Source organism: Echeneis naucrates, chromosome 8, assembly GCF_900963305.1.
Source record: "Echeneis naucrates chromosome 8, fEcheNa1.1, whole genome shotgun sequence".
Lineage (NCBI taxonomy): Eukaryota > Metazoa > Chordata > Actinopteri > Carangiformes > Echeneidae > Echeneis > Echeneis naucrates.
The window spans coordinates 5,148,071-5,168,936 of NC_042518.1; the positions used below are offsets into that span (position 1 = coordinate 5,148,071).

Below are 20,866 nucleotides of genomic sequence, written 5' to 3' on the forward strand. Positions count from 1 at the left end.
GCATTACTAATGCTTTGAGGTGAGGCGCTGAGTGACAGGTGGGGGGGGGGGTGCCTGTACCCACCACCACCACCCCACCCCCACCCCCCCTCATCTTCCCACCACAAGGACACTTCCTGGGTCTGGCTGGGCCCTCCGCCAGGTGGTCAGACCACGGCTCTCCTCAATGCCAGGCAGCTGCACCACGTCCAGGAGACACGCCAGACTTCCAATTAAAAATGCGAATGTCTTATCAGCCTGGATCGGACGGCAGCAGCATCTCAAACATTCTTACAGAGATTGATTCATACTTTTTTTTTTAATCTAAATGCATTTCTGCTATTCGGCACCCGGAATAATGTAGCATAACGTAACCCCAGAGGTTTTGTATGTTTAAGAAACTAGAAGTCATTCCTAGACAACATTACTGATTTTCCAAAACATATCAAAAATGTTTAGATTGGTCCCCTGCCTGTATGGCTGCTTGGAGTTTCCATTTGTTCTACTATGTTTTTTCAGTACGGACATTGAACAGAGTTTATCTATTGCTCCCATGGCGGGGAGTCTTTTGGGAAATTCTCAGGCACATAACCGATGAGATGAAAGGGATGTCTTGTTTTGTTTCTTTCTATAAAACTTGCTGTGAAATAGTTTTCAGTGATAAATAGCTTAGATGATAAATATGTACTTTTATGTGAAGTAAAAAAAAAAATCACTTTCAATGTTATTCCATTTTATTCATTCAGAGAGAATTTAGTAGTAAAGAGTCTGATTCCTACTGTTCCAAACCTGTGGGGGTTCTTGTCCCTCAAACAAGTCACCAGATATATTTAAGAGGTTGCAAGTTGACTGATAGGAGAAGAAATGAAACGAAATAAAACCCTGACTCCTCCATTTGTTTTCCTCTAAAACTGTAAAGTGCTCCTGTTTCCATACTTCCCACTTTGACCGCTGATCTTTGTCTTGTCATTGCAGGATGGACGAGGCAGAAAAACTGAGGGCGCGAGCACCTTTGTGTCCCGTTTTCTGGAGGGAATTCTGCATCTTTGTGGCTTCCAAGTTAAAGGGAGTCAAGGAAACAGGTTCCCTGGTGTGTCTCCTTTGTGGCCGAGCTCAGAGGGAAGCAGCTGCGTGAGTGCTCATGTTATTCACACCTCAGCTCCTCCTTTGTGCACATCAGCCGGACCAGCCAGAGGGAGCACGTACCCAGCCAAGGGTTCACAGAGCTGTCTAGTTATTCCTCTCCTCACCTTTTAACACCAAACGCACACACACACACACACACACAGCCTCCTGCTCACTGAGATGCATCATGACTTTTCCCAAAGCGCTTCTCTCCTCTCCTCTCCTCTCCCTGTTCTTTGAAAGTTATCTGAAAGTCTTCTGACTTGTGTTTTTTTTTTTTTTCATGACCCAGTGCTTCTCTGCCACCCCGGAGTTTTATCCACATCATCTCAGCTGAACGTGACGGAAATATGAACATCCTTTTCACCGACATTAGACGGAAAGATTCAGAAACACAATCGACATCTGCAGAAGCAATCAGACATAGTCAAAACGCCTGCAAGATTTTATCATCTAAAACTTTTATAGCACTTTAACCGTCAGCATGTTTATCATCTCGTCAGCATAAATTCACTGGGAGGTTATGTGATTTCACCGTGTGCCATCATAAGCATCCCGATTTGAATTGTGCAACTGTGACTCAGTTTTGTTGCTTTAAATGCAAATGACCCTTCTAACAATATGATCAATGTTATGTTACTGTATAAAGGAGCAGCAATTATATGACAGTTAAAATTGCCATAATGAATGTAGAGATATGGTTGAATGACAGTTTTGCTTTTGGTTGGCGTGGTTGGTCACGCCATGAAACTGAATGAGAAACGTTTTGCTTTGTAAAATATTATTAGATCAGTCTCATCGCTCTGGTTTTTGTCAGTGTAGCTGTGTGAGGCAGGTTTACAGATTATAAACATTTACCACCTTCGCTGAAATGAGCCGTTTTTCCTCGAAGGATCAATATAGAGCTGTGACATAATTTTCCTTTTAACAGTTAATAAATGTCAGTTTGACCTTCAGTCTCTGCAGCCTACATAAGGCCGATAATATTACACAAGAGTGTTGCGGCACATAAATGTCTGCTCCTTACGCACACTCGAAAAGTGGAGGTGTGTGGGCGAGTGTAGATTTTAAAATCATTTTTGTGCAGAGTCTCTGAGGATGGAGTTGAATTTGAACGCCTAATGTTAAAATCGCTCATTTCTTGAAGCACATCTTCCAACAAAAAGCTCCTGGCCAGCTCAGAGCAGAAATCCTGGTCCGCCTCCAGATTCCTCAAGTCCTCCACTCAAGAGCTGCTCACTATGAAGTTCAAGTGCTTCTACAGCAGGGATATGTGATACCTGGATTATAGTAAACTCCCACTTGGTCCGCCTTCAGAGCTCACACTGAGCAGGATTAACGTTGTGCCAGTTGCTGTGAGATCTCTCTGTGGGCCGGTGGGACTTGTCCCGCCACTGCTAATCCTGCAGACAATGCAGGCTGTTAATTGGAGACTGACTGATACAGCAAAGGAAAGTCATGAAGGCGGTGTGTGAGCGGCCAGCGTCCCTGTAATCCCCCACACTCTGAGGAATGTCCCTCAGTGGCAGCCATCCACACCTCACCACATCTACCCCGACCCTTCCCCTCCCCTCCATCCTGCCTTTTCCACTTAACGACAGTCAGAGCTGTTGTTTTGGTTTTCGCTCAAACAAACAGAGCGATTTTACAGTGTTGTGAAATTTCACATATTCTGCTCAGAGCGCTGATGGGAGGTGCAAGAACGCACACCCTGTAGTTTGTGTTTCAATCAGCAGGGCACAAACCGTTACAAGAATTACAAAGGTGCTTGCGTTCATTCCACCTTAAGACAGGGCGGAAACAATGTCATTGTTGAGATGCGTGAAGCTTCAGTTTTTAATGTTTCTGCTGTTTCTTGTTAATGCAGACAACTTTTAAACTCATGATATCATGTCACTTGTGGATTCTTTTTGTTTTCAACATTTCCGTACACAGAGGTCATTAAATTAGGAGTAAAACTCATAAATCACGTTGTGATTGTTACTATTTGTGCTCATTAGTCGTGTTAGTTTGTCGTTTTGTGTTTGTTTTGTGTTTTTTTGATGTTTGTTTAATTCACTTTAAACCAAGAGAGGCCAGCTGGGTGGCAGAGACGTCTCTCCCAGCTCTTTTTCTGCTGTTATTCTTTTATTTATCGGTTGTGGGTTTTGGTATTTATACATTAAGAATTCAAAGTTAAACTGTGTCTCATTCAGAGATTAGAGCCATTCATGTGAGCGATCATAAAACTGGTAACAGCTTCCAGCTCAGATTGTTGGGTCATTAAATGAGACAAGACACCCCTTGTCTGTACATTTGGCTTCCGCCCTCGGGGGGATTGAAGAGGAGAAAAAGTTGTCCAGACGAGCTGCATTTCTTCCCAAGTATGACTCAAACTGAGACGAACGCGGTTGATACGGTTGTTTTCTGTTTTGTAAACAGGACATGATGACACTTTTGGATACTGGCTCTCTTATCTGTGGCAGATGATCAGCCACAGAAACAGCCTGCAGTCAGATTTCATAACAGCGCGCAGACTGGCAGGTGGTCTGCAGTTGGATGTTTTCATGTAATCACTCTCATGTTGTCATATCATGCATATGCAAAACGGCTCCAGGAGTTTGAATTTGAAAAGCACAGTTTTGGAGAAATTTCATTTCCTGTCGTGATACCGACTTCTTATCTGAGGACGGGTCGTTAATTTCTTGTGATGTTGAAATGTAGGCTGAAGCTCACCAACACCTTTCATTTGCATGAAAACAGGGATTTAAAATGGGACGGTTTGTGTTTGCTGCATCCAGGACTGTCCCTCTGTGTGCGAGGCTGAAAATTTGGCCTCAGCTTGGGGTGTAAATTGAGATGCTAATGGCGTACGCTAAAAACATGCAGCTTTTTTTTTTTTTTTAATTCTACAGCTGCTGGTATGGGAACAGACATAATTGCAATAGCAAATGGAGCATAGATAAACAATGGGAAACCACCACAGGACAGTAATCACACATAACAACTGCCATTCATTCAAAGTTGCTCACAGATGTGACAGATTGGTGTGTTTGGGGGATTACTGACAAAGAGGGATTACAAATGAGCTGGAGGAAATGAGTTTAGCCAAGTTTAACTCTCGTACTTTACTTTCTCGCCTTGAACTGCTTCACATGAAGACTTCTCTCTGAAATGAAGTTGCCTCTTGGAGCACGAAAACAACGCGCAACGCTGACAATGCACACGTCTCGGCGGTCATGACTCGGAACGTGTGACTGTTTTCAGAGTCTAGCTTTAAAAAGATCAGAGACAGATTAGACCAACACTCGTATGATTTGTTATGTATGTAAAAACCTCTTGTAGGAAAAGATCAAACTGCTCCTGAGCCGATTACTGTTTGCACATTCACAGCTTGCCAATTTAGTAATAGAAGAGTTTTACACTTAAGCCACATGCCCTTTTTTCCCATGGGTGCAGTGCCAGAGGAGGAATCTGTCTCTTCCTCTTGTTAGCAACCCAGGAGAAGCTGATCAGCCATTTGCGTGTTGAATAAATAAGTGAATTTGCTCATCAAGCAGCCGCAGTTCCTCTGTTCTGCACAAATGTGTGATCTGAAAACTTGTGTACAGATTCAATAGAAGTACTTTGTGAGTCAGCGAAGAGAATAAAGCGGGGCCCGGATGACTTATGTCTGTTTGAACATGAGATTTAGAAACATAAAAGACTGGAGTTTTTCCCACTGTACATCTCTGCATGGCAAAGCTGTGATTATGGGTTGTGGCGGGAATGTTTGCGCCAGCTAATTTGTCTCCCATGTGAGGCCTTTGGTGATGGATCTCCAGCTACGGGCCTGTCAGGGTTCAGCCAGCATCCGCCTCAGGAGGCTGATAATGTCTTCTTTTTTTTTAACCACCGACTGCTGATAATTAGAGAAGTTGCAAGCAATCTGTCTTTCTGTGAGTATTTTATTCTCCGAAGACTACGTGAAAATACCCTGGGGGAAGCATTTGTAGAACTAAAAATCACTTCGGAAATCCATATACTCTGGTTTTAGCACGGAATATGACTATTCATCATAATAACCGGGGGGAAGAATTCACATTCTTCGCTTTAACACCATGACGGATTTTTGATTTATTAAAGTGCTCGTGAAAGTTATTTATTTCCTATCACTGATGTTAAATGGAATACATTATTTTCCTCACAGTTTTATGTCCAAGTCAAAATGGAATATAAGTATTTCATAGTTTAAGGAGGAAATATAGTGGTGCATGTGACATGTTTCTGTTACGCTTGGTTTCCTTATGCATTTATATTTTCTAGCTATTCCTTTTCCTGTTTAGCGGAAGCTCGTGTATCCCTAAAAGACCATGGATTGTAAGAGTGCGAAATAAAAACACGACCAATTACCTAAAAGTTTCTCAGTGGTTATGCACTTTTATTCAAAGTTTTAGGTCCCACCGTGGGTCCCATGGTAGGTGAATACCACGATCAGCTCATAATCCCTGAGAAGCCGGAAATGGGACTGAACTGTTCGAAACCCTCCAGATACTGGAGAATAAACACCGCAGTCATTTAGTCGCACAGTTCAAAGCGGCACAAAAATCATGTCTGGGTCATTAAAAGCGTATGTAAACCACAGGAGGGGGGGGGGGTTACATTCTAAACATATACAATAGCTAGTCGTTTAAACAAAAGGCACAGTACACAATACTGTCATCAAGATGTACAGTGAAACCCAATATGGGTGAGAGATGACACAGAGGGAACAAACCCTCCATGTGGAAACACTGACGTTGCTCTTGTTAAGTTTTCTCCTCACAGGCCTCAACAGTAACCAGCCAATATTTTGTAAATAGAGAACATTCATGTTAAACAGTAATAATAATAATAATAATAAAAATGACAACAGAGGCTCAACAGTCTTTTGTGCAAACTATTATAGACTGTGGCCCAGATTATAGATGTTATTAATTTGATACTGTGGTTCAAACTTTTGTTTTTCCCTTTGCCATTTTGTGTTCTCTGCCTCTTTACTGTTGGACCTTTAGAGGGGAGCATCTTCTCAGGAGCAAAAACATCAGCTCATTTCAAACTGAAATGTGCAATTTTCAAACCCCCCCAAAAAAGAATATATATATTTTCATAGCAATTCAAAAGCTGATTGTAACCCCAAAATCAAAATCTCTTCTAGTCACTGTTTTTCCCTGATTGTAACAAATGCAAGGAGTGTTATTAAATACATAATGAATAGATTTTGAGGGGTTATTCTTTTTTTTTTTTTTTTTTGTTAGGCTTGACACAAATCTGAGGAATTTCCATTAAAGGAAGTAAATATTAGGTCAGCTCACCATAAAAATATCAATAAAGGAAAAAAAAGTGCTTTGTCCTGATATGCCTCAGATTTGGTCAACACACGATGCTTTTGGAAATCAGCCTACTGCCAGCTCAGGTTTGTGGGAGAAATAACACTGTTAACTGAAAAGTACATCTTCATATTAGAGCATTTGTCCGGAGTCATCTGAATGAAAAGTAAAAAATAAAATTAAAAAAAGGCCAATTATATGTGATAAGAAACTCTCCAAAAAAAGCCAATAGACTTGAATGGCTTTGCCTTTTTTGAAAGCAAAAACCAAAAAATGTTTCTGTAAAGCTGGCAGAAAGGCTTGGATATATGACAATACATTCTATGAGAATAGCAGATACACTTCCAAGCAACATATACATAACAAAGCTCAACTGATTGCCTGCAAAGCTTAACGCTGAAAGCTACTTCCTGCCGGGAGCCGGAGTCCTTCGCCAGAACATAATGGGATGGGGGGATGGGGGGGTTGTCCTGGCTCCAGACAGGAAGAAATAGTCCCGAGGCGGGCCGCACAGCAGCCCAGTAAAACTATTAAAGACCGCGCACCACTACAGCAGCAGCAGTCACACGGTCTAATACCAAACACTGGTCCCCTTGAGCCTTTCAGATACCGAGGCACAACGGGGACGAGGATGAGAAAGGAGCCGTCGCCCTAAAAGGCAACCTGAGGCGGGCACCACGGGGTGTCTGGATACAGGAGACAGTGCACAGACTTAAACCTGCAGAAAAAAGGAGAACGCAATGTTCAGTTTGGTTTTTGTGAAAAGGTGCTGACACTCAGATTAAACCGGCGGGCGGTCATTAAATACAGACCTGGATGGATCCTCCTCCACAGGAAACACTCCTTTCAGATTGATGATATTACTCTTGTTTTCAAACATCCCATAACTGAGAGTAATCTGCAAGAAGAATTATTATGAGTAACGTATAAAAGATTCATGCTTTGGTCATTCATGCCAGAGGGCGATAAGTCGCTCACCTGCTTATGGATCTCAGACCTCTGAACCTGCTGCAGGTTCTCCAGGTGGGAGTGGAACAGGTTGCTGCGGGTCAGTGGAACGCCGAGGACCGACTCGATGATGTAGCCGATGGTGCAGTCGTCAGGCAGGCGGATTTTCTCCGCCGTGTTCATGAAGTGGCCGCCACTGGAAAGACAAAAGACAAAATCAGCAACGTGAGGATTTCATTTTGAGAAACCAAATAAGTCCTAAAATGTGACTATTGGGGCATTTTCTCTTTTTTAGTTATTTTCATCCTGACTTGCAAAGTAAGTAACAATACAGAGCGTGTGAGTGTGTCTGAATCTCACCTGGCCCACGGGCTCATCTTCAGTGCCAGACCCCGACTCACGCAGAAGCCTGCTCCTCCAGTAGCAAACCAGAAGTTCACTGGTTTCTATAAAGTGGAAACACAAATGTTACACATTATTATCTGAAAAATAAGCTGAAACTACAGCTTTAAAATATCATGCATACCATCTTATTGTCCCCCAGTCTCTCTGTGGCCTCTATGGGCCGGTCCAGACTGGGTTTGCCAATGTACATGTCCTGGGTGTGGGGGTACTGGGACAGGTGCTTCACCAGAGCCCGAACGTTCACGTAGTTGTCATCATCAACATGACAGAACCACCTGAGACGCAAAACCAGATGAGTTATTGCATCCTGACATATTCAGATGTAACAACCACCATTTAGATGAACGTGGAGGAGAAGCGATACTTACTTTTTCCCCGACTCTATGAACTTGTCATATTCCACAGCCATCTTGCAGGACAGAGCTTGTCGGCTGTGAGCTGCAGAGCAGTTGGTGTTGATTGCATGACTCCCTGCACCAACAATGAAAGGATGCACAGTCAGGGGAGGCTCTGCATTTCATTGCCATCTTTCATAGACAGAACACTTCAAGCTGAATTTTTATGGCCTTTAACGTATAATTTAGCTACGCACAAGTTCACAGTTGGTCTTTTGTGTATTTAACAACGTGCATCCCTTTTTTAAGATGGAAATCCCCCACGAGCATTAAACTTACCGATTTTCTTCTTCAGCTCATCGTCTTCTCCGTCTGTGAAGATGTAGGTCTGAGAACAAACAGAGGGACATCACAAATGAGTCGCCGTGGTCTTTAAACCCAACAAATCAAAATCACTTTGTATTGGCTCATCATGTGAAAGCAGTCACAAGATTGAATTCAACAGTGTGTCCAAAGTCCCCTCTTCGTCCCACGAAGCCTGGTGTGATTAGCATCGATCAACATGTCTTTTATGCAGCGGAATACACCCCGAGTTAAACAACCCCCTGCTCTAATAAAGCTCTTTTGTACTGCGTTTCTCTCTCTCCATGGCAACTGTGCAGCCGCCCCGAAGCATCCCAGACATAGAACAAAGGAGGAGGCAGACTGTCCGCCCCCACGCACACCCCATCCGTGTATCCCATCCCCCGGCTGAGCCCCTGCCCTCGGCTGGACCTGCTGCCGAGCTTCAACGTGTTGAATGCGACCAAGACGGTGACACAAATATATATTTTTAAAAAAAATGTTACAGTCAAGCCATGAGATCTGATAAACCACAGTCACAAAAAAAAACTTCTCCTCGCTGCTGCAGGACTGACAGTCAGTCAAACCAGAGCAAACTACGAGGCTGCAGGCGCTTGTTAAATGTAGCAGTTAGTCATAAAAGGATTTAACAACAAAGGACACCTTACAGGAGCACTTTAAAGAGCCGGGGTAAGATTAAACTGCTCTTTGTGACCGCTCACACTGAAGCAGGTGCAAGCCGGTGAATGGTGATGATGAAAAGGCTGCCGGGCCGTGGGCTTTGTAACCGCCAGTGGTCTGTTTACTCTTCACCTCAGGTGAGGCAGCACCTGCCGAACGTCACGCTGCCTTATCTACGCCACGTGTCTCTACACGCCAGGTCGTGCTGCCGTCTCACACCTTCGCCACATCTCTGACGTCCAAACAGGCTTCGCCAGACTGACAGACCACATCTCGCTCGCCCACTTTTCCTTCTTCTGCACAAAGAAAATAAAGCCACTCTAACTGTTCATGGGACTAAACTGAGCAGATGTTGCTTGATGCTAAAGGCATGATCCTGTATTTGTTTAAGGAAGGGGTGGTGGTGGTTCTGCTGGTGATGGGATCAGAGGCTGGCGCTGTTTGCTTTTAAAGCCCTTTGAATAGACGGCCTAATCAGTGAGGCAGCTGCCAGGCCTCTGACAGAAAGGGGGGGGGGGGTGTAGGAGGGAGGAATCTCACTGCTGATTAGTAAAATCGAAAACCGTGTGTGGCCATTCAGCCCCTCTTCACCCTCCAACCCCCCCCCTTCCTCCTTTATCCTGCCTCCTCCTCTTCCTCCCCCCTCTGGGCCACATACACGGCCGGAGCCTCTTGAATAGAACAATGCTGTGAGTTTTCATGCTGGGTAAAGTCTCCACTGGGTAAATTGTAAATATGTTTGCCAGCATTTGCATACAGCTGCAGGAGTTAACTAAAGAGAAAACCTCCCTGGGAAGGGTTTTTTTTTTTCTTAGTCTTTTGTTTCTTAAGTGAAGCTAAGAAGAAGTTACTTTCGCAGAATACTAACTCACACAGAGGGAAAACGTAAAAAGAAAAAAGTAGCAACATGGAGCAGGGATGAGAGGTGTGAAGCCACTGGGTGAGGAGGAGGAGGAGGAGGGGGGGCACTCTTGACCACAGGAAGGCCTGGCACAGCCCCGTCTGAGCTGAACATGGTGCCTGGCTGGCTGTCTCCAGCTCCAGAGGAAGGAAGGGCATCAGGCTCCCCTCCTTCCATCCCCCATCTGGCTCACACATTAAAAGTATTTACTTCGCTTTTTTTTTTTTTTTTAAATCAGGGACACATTTGCAAATCTGGGTGTAGAATGACTTGAGGAGGGACAAAAAAAAAAAAAAAAAACTCTCTGACCACGTACTACTTTATTGCTCCACTGTGTGGCGATTTCATTCATGCAAAGACAGTGCCAAGCGGGTTTCTTTTTTTTTTTTTTTTTTACTTCTGCTTGGTAATGCACTCATTGTTGGGAGCACTGGCCAATCATCGGACTCTTAAAGAGAGGAATGCGTGGCACACTACCATGAAGATGATGGTGCCAGCTGTCCGGGCGCTCGCAGGGGGAATTTAGGCTTTGATAAAATAAATTAATAAATAAATGAATAAAATAAAGAAGAAAAAGCTACTACGTGCCAAGATTGCAAATCAGTTCAGGTAAATGAGGAGGAGGGTTAAAATCCTCTGTGTGTGTAAAATTTAAACTTAAAACTAGTTTTGATTGTGTGAGGCAGGATCCCTTTTTCCTGTTTGACCCCCCCCCCCCACCCCTCTCAGATTGATGCTTCATTGTTCCAGTGTAAAGAATTTAATGATAGAAAACAGTAAAACATAACTGTATATAAAAGCGCCGGTTCATTGTGAATTTAGCAACCATTTATCAAGGTGGTGGATTTCCAGAAAATGCTGTTTATGCTCTGAATGGGCTCGGAGATTAACAAGACTCACAGGCACTATTGTGTCAACACAGCTATCACAGAGATAATCTCCCCTCCCTGCTGCTCATGTCAACAGCAGCAGACAGCAGCTCCACCTGCACCGAGAGCAAAAGAAGAAGAGTGTCTGCTAATGTCTTCCTGCGTTTGGATTAATAATAGCTCTTTCTCTTGTGCCTGCAGCTACAAAACTCGACCCAAACTCCGCAGATGCTCATCAGCTGAGCGTGAGAATCCCAACATGAACACAGAGGATGGCCATATGTACACGGTGGGAACTCTCAGCATCATATGGCTGGCATTAAGGCCGTCTTTTGTTTGCCCCCCCCCCTCCTCCGCCTCCTCCCCTCCCCAGACCACCTGGCACCCGTCCTCCAGGAACTCCCTCCTGCATTGTGGTGCTCCCTGTGTCCCTTTTTGTCCACACTGTCACCCGCCAGCTGCCCGCCTGTGAGCCCTGCTGTTAACTCTGTCGGCTGGGTTAACAAACATCATCCAGCACAGTGATTACAACCAATTAGCACAATCAGTTCTCATACAAACAGATGATAAGAGCCAGATTTGAACATGAATCGGGGCTACGCAGGTGATTTCAGTCTCAATGTCTGGGGCAGATTATTGTACATTAAATGCATCTGAGGAAGATGATTTCTCGCCCCAAACATTGATGCTAAAGAGCATGTGACGGTGCCTGGGGCAAATCGAAAGGATTTGTGACCCCCACCCACCCCCACCCTCTCTTCCCAAGGTGTAGGATAAAAAAAAATAATAATAATCACTTTGACCAGCCTCTGTTTTCCACACACTGTAGCCAAGCATCTTGGTTCTCACTGTGCGACTTCCCAGCACAAGCTTTCCTATAGATGTGCCCCTTTGTCCCAGGCATCCTCCTAAAGAAGCCCCCCGTTCTCCCATCCCTCCAGTGAGCTTGACCCAGACTCGGCTCCCACGTTCCCATGGAGAAGAGGCGAGACAAGGGGCTGGGAAAGCTTTTCTTCCCCCTTCAGAAAGACGCTTTGTTAGCGCTGGAAGGGGGACAACGCTGGACTCGGCGCTGTGAAGCATCCATTGCACCGGGTGCATTCACAGGGACACCCAAAAAGAGGAGGAATAATAGAGCGGGGAGAGAGGGGGGCCTGAAAGTGCTCCCTCCGTTCTCAGGGACATCACTCTGAGGAGAATAAAAAGTGACAGAGCCGAGGAAATTCAGCATGGTTTACAGGGACTGTGTCCTCTGCTGACAGGGGGGGGGCAGGGGGGGGGGGGGCAATGCTGCACTGTGGGCAGCCACCTAACAGCCAACAGTATTTGAAAAGACAGGTTGGTTGATGCCATGAATGAATGCTCACCTGTTGCATGTTCCTGGAGATCCATGTGTCCAGGAGCAGGTTCAGCCTGGGCCGGTGGAACTTCTTGGTGGTCTTCACGGCGATGAAGATGTCATCCGGGCTGATGTCTTCGGCCGGAGGCGGCTCGGCGGCGGACGCGGAGGCGCGTAAAGGCTTCTCCGCCTCCCGGCGTCCGCGGCTCAGTTTGGTGAAATACGCGGAGAATCCCGGTCTGACCGCCGGTGCGCTCCCGAGCCGCGCGTCCTCTGCAGCCGGCGACGCGGCGTCCCGGATCGGAGAGCCGGTCCCGGTGGCCCCCGTGCCCGCGTCCTCGGCCACCTTGGCCCGATGATGCTGCACTACGACCAGGAGCAGCATCAGGCAGACGGCCGCCGTGCTGGCTGCAGAGATGGCTGCTTTCTTTGCGTTACTCTTCAGCATGATTTCAACTTAAAAAAAAAAAAAAAGCTAAAAACTATAGAGCGGCCCGACTCTCCAATGCAAAGTCCATATGTTTCTATTTACTTTTCTTTTTTTTTCTCAGTAAAAGACTAGAGGATGAACTAAGGATCCACCTTTGAACATAGCGGAACTGTGTCCGAGTGCGCCGTTTCGAGGGGACATATATAAGCTTCCGTGATGGCCACGCCCCCCAGTGGGAGGTCCTTGAATGCAGCACGCCAATTTAGTGACGCGGGAAAGGGGCGTGGCCGAAGCTTTAGCTTTTTCCTGCTAAAGTTCAGCTCGTCCTCTGATAGTTAAGTCAAAGATTGACCCAAGGGAAACAAAGCTGCAGGTGGAGGAGATGGTGCATCTCCAACAGCACCTGGAGGAAAACTGCCCCACCCCCACAGATCTGCCCTGTCACACTCCCTGTGACACTGTCTTTTTTTTTTTTTTTTTTTTTTTTAAGTCAGCTGGGTGGTGTGAACATGAACGGGGTCTCCACCAAAGAAACAGGCTCTATTGTTCCCCGCTGACCTTGTGGGGACTCCAAAACAGTTGGCCATTCCTCAACACTTGTTATTCAAATTTCTGGCTCTCACAGCCGAGGCCCGTCTGGTGCTGGGACGCAGACCAAAATACATGAGTCCCATTTAGACATTTTAAAACATGCAGCTGCCCGGGGCCCCACCAACACCCACCCACCCAAATTAATGTCCAGCTTTGCTTCGGTGCAAGATCGGAGCCAAGCTTGTCACTTTGGTAGAATATTAATGATATTAGAGGTTTCACACGCAGATCGAAAAACGGGCCCCCAAAGTGAGTGTTTGAAACAAAGATCACATTGAGCTTCACCCAATCATCCTTTATCGTCTGTAATTAACTCCTCCGTCTTTCACTTTCACACCAGAACAGTTTCTTTTCCATTGCAGGTGCTTTATTCGGTTTGATACTGTCGCACACAGGACATGAATTACGTCCCCGCTTTGTTGCTTCTGACCAGGCCCTTTTTTTTTCACCTTTTAAAAAGTGTGCAGAAAGCAAGCATAAGAAACCAGGCGTGGGGAGGGGGGGCTTCATTCTTCTTTGATTAACCGCCTCTTTGGCCTGGATTTAGACACATCACATTTTATAAATGTGTATACTTGTTTGAGTGCTCCATAGAAGGACTTGAAAATGCTGTGTTATCACTTTTACAGTTCATTCGCAGGAAATGTTTAGGTGACTAAATGAACTGCTGAGATTTACGGACACATTTGAGTTAGACTCCCTGGATTATGCAAAGAAAATGGGCATAGAGAGGTACAGTAAGGCGAGGCTCCCCCTCCTCCTATATGGGACTCCTGCATTGTTGTTGTTTCGCCCCTCTGTGTGGTCACTTTGTGTTTTTCTGTCCCTAAACTAAGACCCATCAAGAGATCCGTTTTTCTCTGCAGTTTGAAGAAAACATGTGATCACTGTTGGATGTATTTTCAGTTTTTGTCTTTTCATGATAATGAAAACAATGATAACCGCAGTGAGGGTTATTGTTGACTGCAGCTGTTTAATTGTGAACAGGAGCTGTAATAAAGCACATCTGGAATGAGGCGACACTCTGAGGAGCAGCAGATGAGAGTTAAAAATGGTGCAAAATGACATGAATTTCTTCCATTCGTATGAGCTCCTCGCTCCCCTTTGAGCCGGTTTATTTCATCTTTGTGCTTCCTCTTGGGAAAACAAACCTTATTGTTCCTTTTGAAATCACCCCACTGTTCTGTCTCATCTTTGGTTTGACCCCCCCCCCCTCCCACACACACACACACACACCCTCCCTGAATACCACAGATTAAATCCAGTTTCTTCAGACAAGACCACATCCTCAACAGAGTGCCCACAAACCCACATTTAAACCCCAGCGTGTTTGATTCCCCCCCGGACTGTCCCGGCACGCTGGGGGATCTTAGTGGCTGATGGGGCCTCAGTTGGATGGTAAAATTAAAGGCCTGCTATTTATAGTTCCTGCCGACAATGATTACATACGTCGCACAAGAAATTCAGCAGGTAAAGAATCTTGGGGTGCTCGTATTTCATGAAGACATGAATTGTCCAAAAAGCTGCATTTCTGTTTGCCGTAAAATGCCGTAAAAACTGGAGACACATGTGCACATTCATCTTCGGGCGATGTCAGTTAACTTGATACTCTTTATAGTATATGTAGATCCAAACAGCCAACACAATATGGAAGACGTTAGCTTGAAACCGCATCATTCTTTTCTTTTATGCTTCACTTTGTTGAATATTGCTCGGGACGGTTCAGCTTTTTGAAACTTTTGTTTATTAGTGACTGTTTCAAATATGTGTCTGCTGAATTCCATCTTTTCCTGTTATCTGTAATCTGAGAGGATTTAGATCTCTGTGTGAGGATTTGGATCCCCTGCACAGTAAACTAGAGTGCTGCAGTAATGTGGCTCCATTTAACATTTTAGCCCTTCAAAGCCTATGTTTATGGATTTTCTTTTTTTTTCCTGAAATTTCTAGAGAAACGGTGTAGGATTTCTCAGCATTCATTGTTTGATAGTTAAAACACTCTGGAGCTCGGCGAGGCAGCGATGAGAATATCGACCCCCGAGAGCACGCAGGTTCAACTCGGAAATCCAGATTAAAAATGATACACGTAGTTTTGTGTCCCTTTGTGGTCATTTTGCATCTATTTTCATTTAATTTGTCTTTTCACTGAGTTGTACAGCTTGCTCTCACTTCATGCAGAAGGGCCCTGGCTATGAGGCCAGAATCCACGATGAGCCCCCCACACTCCAGAGATTCCTCTTTTCTTCGCAGTTTTCAGAAAATAAACACAATGGATTGCTGTGGGGTGTTTCATTTCATTATGATAAACAAAACTGTGCCAACCTCAGTAAGGGTCTGAATTTATTACTTTTTAAGTGGGAGACTACGCTGACTCTGAGGAGCCGAGGATGAGAGCTGGGCGATGGGGTCAGAGTTTGGTTGTGTTGATTTTCCCCATCACCGACACACTAAGTCTGATTGAACTACACGCCACTCAGAACTCGACATCCCTTGTCTCTCAGGAAAAACTCTCCAATGACCACAGCTGCTTAAGAAAGAAATGAATAAGACCTTTATTTATTGATTTGCAGAGAGGCAGAGCTCTTATAGGTCTGAGTGGTCACTCTTCAGATGAGATGATGCAAAGAGCCACGCAAACGTTAAGCTTAACTTCAAACAATAGACACAGATATAGTATTTTATGGCATCATGCCAGGGTGGAGGAAGCACTGAGATCCTTTAATAAGTAGAACATTGAAATTTCAAAATAATCTTGTCTCATAATTTTCTCCATTTTCCAGATGTGACAAGAAATGACAATATTTTGTTGTCCGACGAAAACGTTATGATCAGGAATGGCAAAATTTGGTTTCAGATCACGTGAAGGATTCCTCCTTTATAGTATGACTATCCTAAAATTTCCCAAGGCGTTTGTCAGTGGTTGAGCTGGAGCAAGTCAGGACATGTTAACCTCAATACAACCCATAAACCATCTTCTATTTGTGATCATTTGTGAGTCCGTCCAAAATATCAGCCAACGATAGATCAGTTTTCATTTGAAAACCAGAATTATTTCCTCCACACCATCTTGGACTGTACAAGGCTCCTTATTGTTACCAGAAATGAGATATTCACTGGAGAGCCTTCAGGTTTATGTTTCCACTAAGAGCTCAGTAAACTCGTGGGGCAAACGCTGAAGTTGAGGGAACTCTAAAAGCTGTTGACAACAGTGAGTTATTTCCATATTATAATGTGAAGTAAAGACGTAGAGAAGATGGTGGTTATGTGACCAAAACAAACCTCTGAAAAGATCCCTTGTGCTGCAGTAAAAGGCCATTTTCCCAACCAGCCTCTTTTTGTCTGCGGTCTGTAGCTACCTTGCTGCGACGTCCGAAGGGCGGTCCAGCAGACAAAGACGAGACGCTGGTGCAATTGAAGGACTTTTAATTGTTTGTTGCGTCCCCTCATCAGGCTCTTTATCATTTAAATGCATCAAATGTGCGAGCTGTTGCAGAGGCGGTGAGCATAATCTGATTTGTTTTTCTTTGTAGCTGTCACAGGACTTTACACATTAAGAGCTGGTCGTTGACTGATCTCTTCCTTTAGAGGACATATCCATGGCAATGAAGTTTATTCTCAAGTTCTTGGCTAAATAAGCAAACTCTGTGCTGTGAGGAGAGCGAGAGGCAAAAGGCACATCACAGCGTATCCAACGAAAACAGGAAACTCATGGCTGGTGGTTAATGTCCCATTTTAGATTGCCGGCCCCCACTTCTGTAATTGTTCCCCTTTTCACTGTCCTCTCCATAACCAGGCGAACACAAGCCATTCGCATAACTGTTCAGACCTGCTCGTCACCCCCTGCTCCTGGCCTACTTCCACTCTGTCAGCCTAATGTTTCCCAGCACTCTCTCTTTGTGCCGGCTCTTGTTATTGTGGGAGCTTCAAATGACTGACACACTAAATTGGGAGGACTCAAGTCTAGTCGCCTCTTCACAGCCTCACACAACTGTGTGGCTCCTGTCAGAAAAAAACACACACAAAAAAAAAAAAAAAAAAAACCTCAGCCTGAATTATGAATGATTGGCTGAGGGGTGGGGAGTTGCTGGCATGGTTTCCTGTTTGTTGTGTCCGTTGGGGGGCAGCTTTCTGTTGTGGAACATGAAGAGGTGTGGAGATATGATCCGTGTGTATTATGCTGGAAGAATAGGCCTGTGGGATCGGATACTGTGAAAATGACAGAGCAGTCTGATGTGTCAGGCTCTCACGGGACAACAGGCAGAGCGGAGCTGCAGCGAGAGGCTCTGATGGGAAACTGCTGAGGTTACAGGGAGTGTTATGTGGATTGTGTAATTTTTCTTTTTACCCGGAAGGAGTTCCAAGGAAGACTATTTGTGATCCGGGGAAAGAAAACATCTCAATTTTCTCCTTAAAATCTCTAAATTTTCACATCCACGTGTTTTCTTTCACTCACTTTCTCACGCGTTCATATGCATTTGTACACTGTATCCACGGTCAGTTCCTGCTCTCCATTATGGGGGTATAGCTCAGTGGTAGAGCATTTGACTGCAGATCAAGAGGTCTCCGGTTCAAATCCGGATGCCCCCTTCCTTTATACACCATCGAAAGAGACAACCGAACCTTCATATTAAACCAAGAATTATCTGAATACTCTCTGATACTGCGGGGCGTCAGCAGTACACAGGGCTTTAATAAGTGTTAGATTAATTAGCCATCTCTCATTTTGGCCCTTCACTTGCTGTTTTTCTGACCCATTATGATTTGTAGTTCCTGTTTTCTTCATAATCGGGAGTGGCAAAGTTCAGTCACGGGTTGCAATTTACCAAGAGCGAGCTCTGCAGGGACCCGGGTGATATACAGAGACATGAGAGGCCAGACAAATTAAGGAAGCATGACAATGAAAAGCAGATGTGACTGCAGCAGATGTGGCAACAAAATTTACTCCCATGTGAAAACAGTGTGACACAATATAGTAAATCCTGTCTAATTGTCGAAGAGACTCTTGTAATTGGTTTAACACAAAATGCGTGTTGCATTCATTTACTTTCCTGCCAAGTATAATGTGGAAATTGATGTCTGCCACAATTTTTGTGTGATGAATATGAAGATACAGCCAGCAGCTGGTTGGCTTAGCTTAGCATGAGGACTGTAAACAGAGGGAAACAATTAGCCTTAGCACACGGGGTACTTTGACTCTATTTTATTCAACTGTTCATTTATTTTCACATCTGTCGGTTTTACTGATTCCCCCTAGTCAGTCAATTTCCTCTTATTTCCTTTTTGTTTTTTTAAAGTTGAAAAGGATTCACAACTTTCTCAGTTTTACAACAAATGCAAATTAAAAATATGAAATATAAAAGTTAATTATCAAACTTTCATACGTACTGGTCGGATGAGTTTGGACAGGTCAGCCTTTGCGCTAAGCTAAGCTAACTGCTCGTCCTGGCGACACATTTAACTTACTGGTGTGATAGTTTGCATCAATCTTATCTTCTTAGAATGAGTCTCATTCCTAAAATATTGAGAATCCCTTTAAAAACAAACGAATCAACCCTGCTTCACATTGCTGTGGATCCAGGAGAGTCCATCCATTTCTCTGTGACCTCGTTATTTTCCCTGTTTATTTTCATTATCCATTAATGGCTATTAAAACCAGGGGGCCCGTGTTAAATGATAGCAGGATGACACCGTATTGAAGGATGACGGCCAAGCAGAGGTGGACAGATGGTGTATATTTAACATACCACCTGTCAGGAAATCCTGTATCATTACAGACTCCACCAACACGCACACACACACACACACACACACACACACACACCTTCCTCCCAGACTCCAACCTGGTCTGCTGAGGGAATCCGCTACGCTGTTTGTCTGTGAGATTCATTTGTGGCACCCGCCTTGGCCCACATCCAGCCAGGGAAGAGGAGCAGCTCGCATCACAGAGCAGCAGTTTATCCCTTGTGGTGGGTCCAACTGGGCTGATCCTCTCATATTAAATGGATTAGGGGAGTACTTGTTCTACTCTCAGGTGTTCGGGGGAAGAATAGGGATTTAGCATGTTGGCATTTTTTCCTTCACCCAAATTTCAAACAATAAATAGAACTCCTAACCCGTTCTCACTGGGATTTGTAAAAGGAGCACACTATTGCTAAATAAATCAGATTCTTAGCGGACGTCTTTGCCGAATTACAGCGCCTTTTAGATCTTCTGGTGTCCGTGGGAAAGTATAGCATTAGCACAGCATACAGTCCTGTTGATTTCCCATGGGAGACATCCACGGCAGGAGAAGGTTGGGTTGGGATCCAAATGCTGCCTGCTATGAGTGGAATAGATGCGATCATGTTACAGATATCAGAACAAATCATGTGAAGCGTTTCAGGTTTGCTGAGCACATAGACTGCAGGCCGGACTGCATTTCATATCCACGTACTACACGAGCATGAACTCAGAGTTTATCATGTGATTAAATGTTGTTGACTGCACCTCAAACACAGCCTACATCTTGCGGTCTACTGGTCTTTGAGAAGATGGACAGCAGGTGCTCCTCCCAGCCTGCGTGCTCGTGTATTAATCTCCATCGGAAGGCGGCCGACTGCTCATCGTCACGGGCCTCCATACGGGCGCCTAACTAATCTCACTGTTTAGCAGGAGGCCATCTGTGGCCGAGCATTCACACCGCACACAGATGTTCAGAGATCAGATGGGGCACAAACAGCCGTGACCCTGGATCAGCCCGTCTCCCCGCTCCAGGACCGGTCCTTGGACTCTTAAGTCCGTCTCTGGACATGAGCCATCACGTGGATTTTCATGTTCGCATTGTTGATGTAATCTGGAATTTGAACTTGGATGTCTGTGAGCAGACACCCCCCTCAAACTATGATTAATGTGTTATTCTTACTTTTGAGCTGATTGTTGTTGTTAACATTTGCTCCAAAATTTATTTAAGCAGTTCTTCAAAGTCCCCCTCCAGTCAAAAATGTGTTTTTCCTCTTTTTATTTCCCTTTGCAGATTGATTTACATGCAGAATTTCACACTAAGAGGTTGTTTTAAGCTCTTGGAGGGGAAAATTCCTGGGTGTCCACCTGAAATGCAAATTTGAAGATGTGGTGTGAAGCCAGTCGTGCTCCAATATGTAACCAAAAACTTGAACAATAATCTTAAAAACCCCAGTGTAGAGGAAAGAGTTTATATTGTTTAAAAAGTAAAGAAATACGAAAAGAATAAATATGTATATTCACATTTGAAAATATGTTAAAAGCAGCTAATATAAAGTTTTATTATTGCTACAAAACCAGCAGGAGCACTAACGTCTGTTAGCCTCTGTCTACTTCATCGCTTCCCAACAACAACATGCCCTAAAGATGCAGCGCTGATCTGAGGCCATATAACCTCTTGTCTTGTAAATGCAGTGATGACTGCAGCTCCCGTCGGACAACACACTGCTGACAAGACACCACGCTTGAAGAAAAATTACAAAGAGTCTCTTTAACTAGATTAGCGGTTAACCTTTCGCTGAAAAGGCTCAGACACAATGATGCAAGTTGTAAAACATCTTCGCAGGTGATGTCCAATTAATGAGCTGTACAATCCAAC

The 20,866-nt window shown here is 44.6% G+C and overlaps 1 protein-coding gene and 1 non-coding gene across 3 annotated transcripts; one reads left to right on the forward strand and one right to left on the reverse strand.

The window, feature by feature from the left end:
• Positions 1-6,300: 6,300 nt before the first annotated feature.
• lfng (LFNG O-fucosylpeptide 3-beta-N-acetylglucosaminyltransferase) lies at positions 6,301-12,708 on the reverse strand. 2 transcript variants are annotated; one of them, XM_029508215.1, is made up of 8 exons: positions 12,280-12,708; positions 8,459-8,507; positions 8,153-8,255; positions 7,906-8,059; positions 7,740-7,825; positions 7,410-7,575; positions 7,244-7,329; positions 6,301-7,149 (listed from the first exon to the last, which is right to left on the reverse strand). In XM_029508215.1, the coding sequence occupies exons 1-8, from the start codon at positions 12,697-12,699 to the stop codon at positions 7,083-7,085; spliced, it is 1,131 nt and encodes a 376-aa protein (XP_029364075.1). In that variant the 5' UTR covers positions 12,700-12,708; the 3' UTR covers positions 6,301-7,082. The 2 variants fall into 2 exon arrangements, with proteins under 2 accessions (XP_029364075.1, XP_029364076.1); XM_029508216.1 differs by having other exon boundaries at positions 8,153-8,251; positions 8,455-8,507.
• A 5,076-nt stretch (positions 12,709-17,784) lies between these two features.
• trnac-gca (transfer RNA cysteine (anticodon GCA)) lies at positions 17,785-17,856 on the forward strand. Its single transcript has one exon. It is a non-coding gene; the product is annotated as a tRNA-Cys (tRNA).
• Positions 17,857-20,866: the final 3,010 nt, after the last annotated feature.

Excerpts from the sequence above, each read along its gene's own strand:
- lfng (XM_029508215.1), bottom strand. The coding sequence starts at position 12,699 with ATGCTGAAGAGTAACGCAAAGAAAGCAGCCATCTCTGCAGCCAGCACG. Across the intron at positions 8,256-8,458 it reads TGAGCTGAAGAAGAAAATCG|GGAGTCATGCAATCAACACC; the intron begins GTAAGTTTAATG and ends TTGTTGGTGCAG. Across the intron at positions 7,576-7,739 it reads AAGATGAGCCCGTGGGCCAG|TGGCGGCCACTTCATGAACA; the intron begins GTGAGATTCAGA and ends TTGTCTTTCCAG.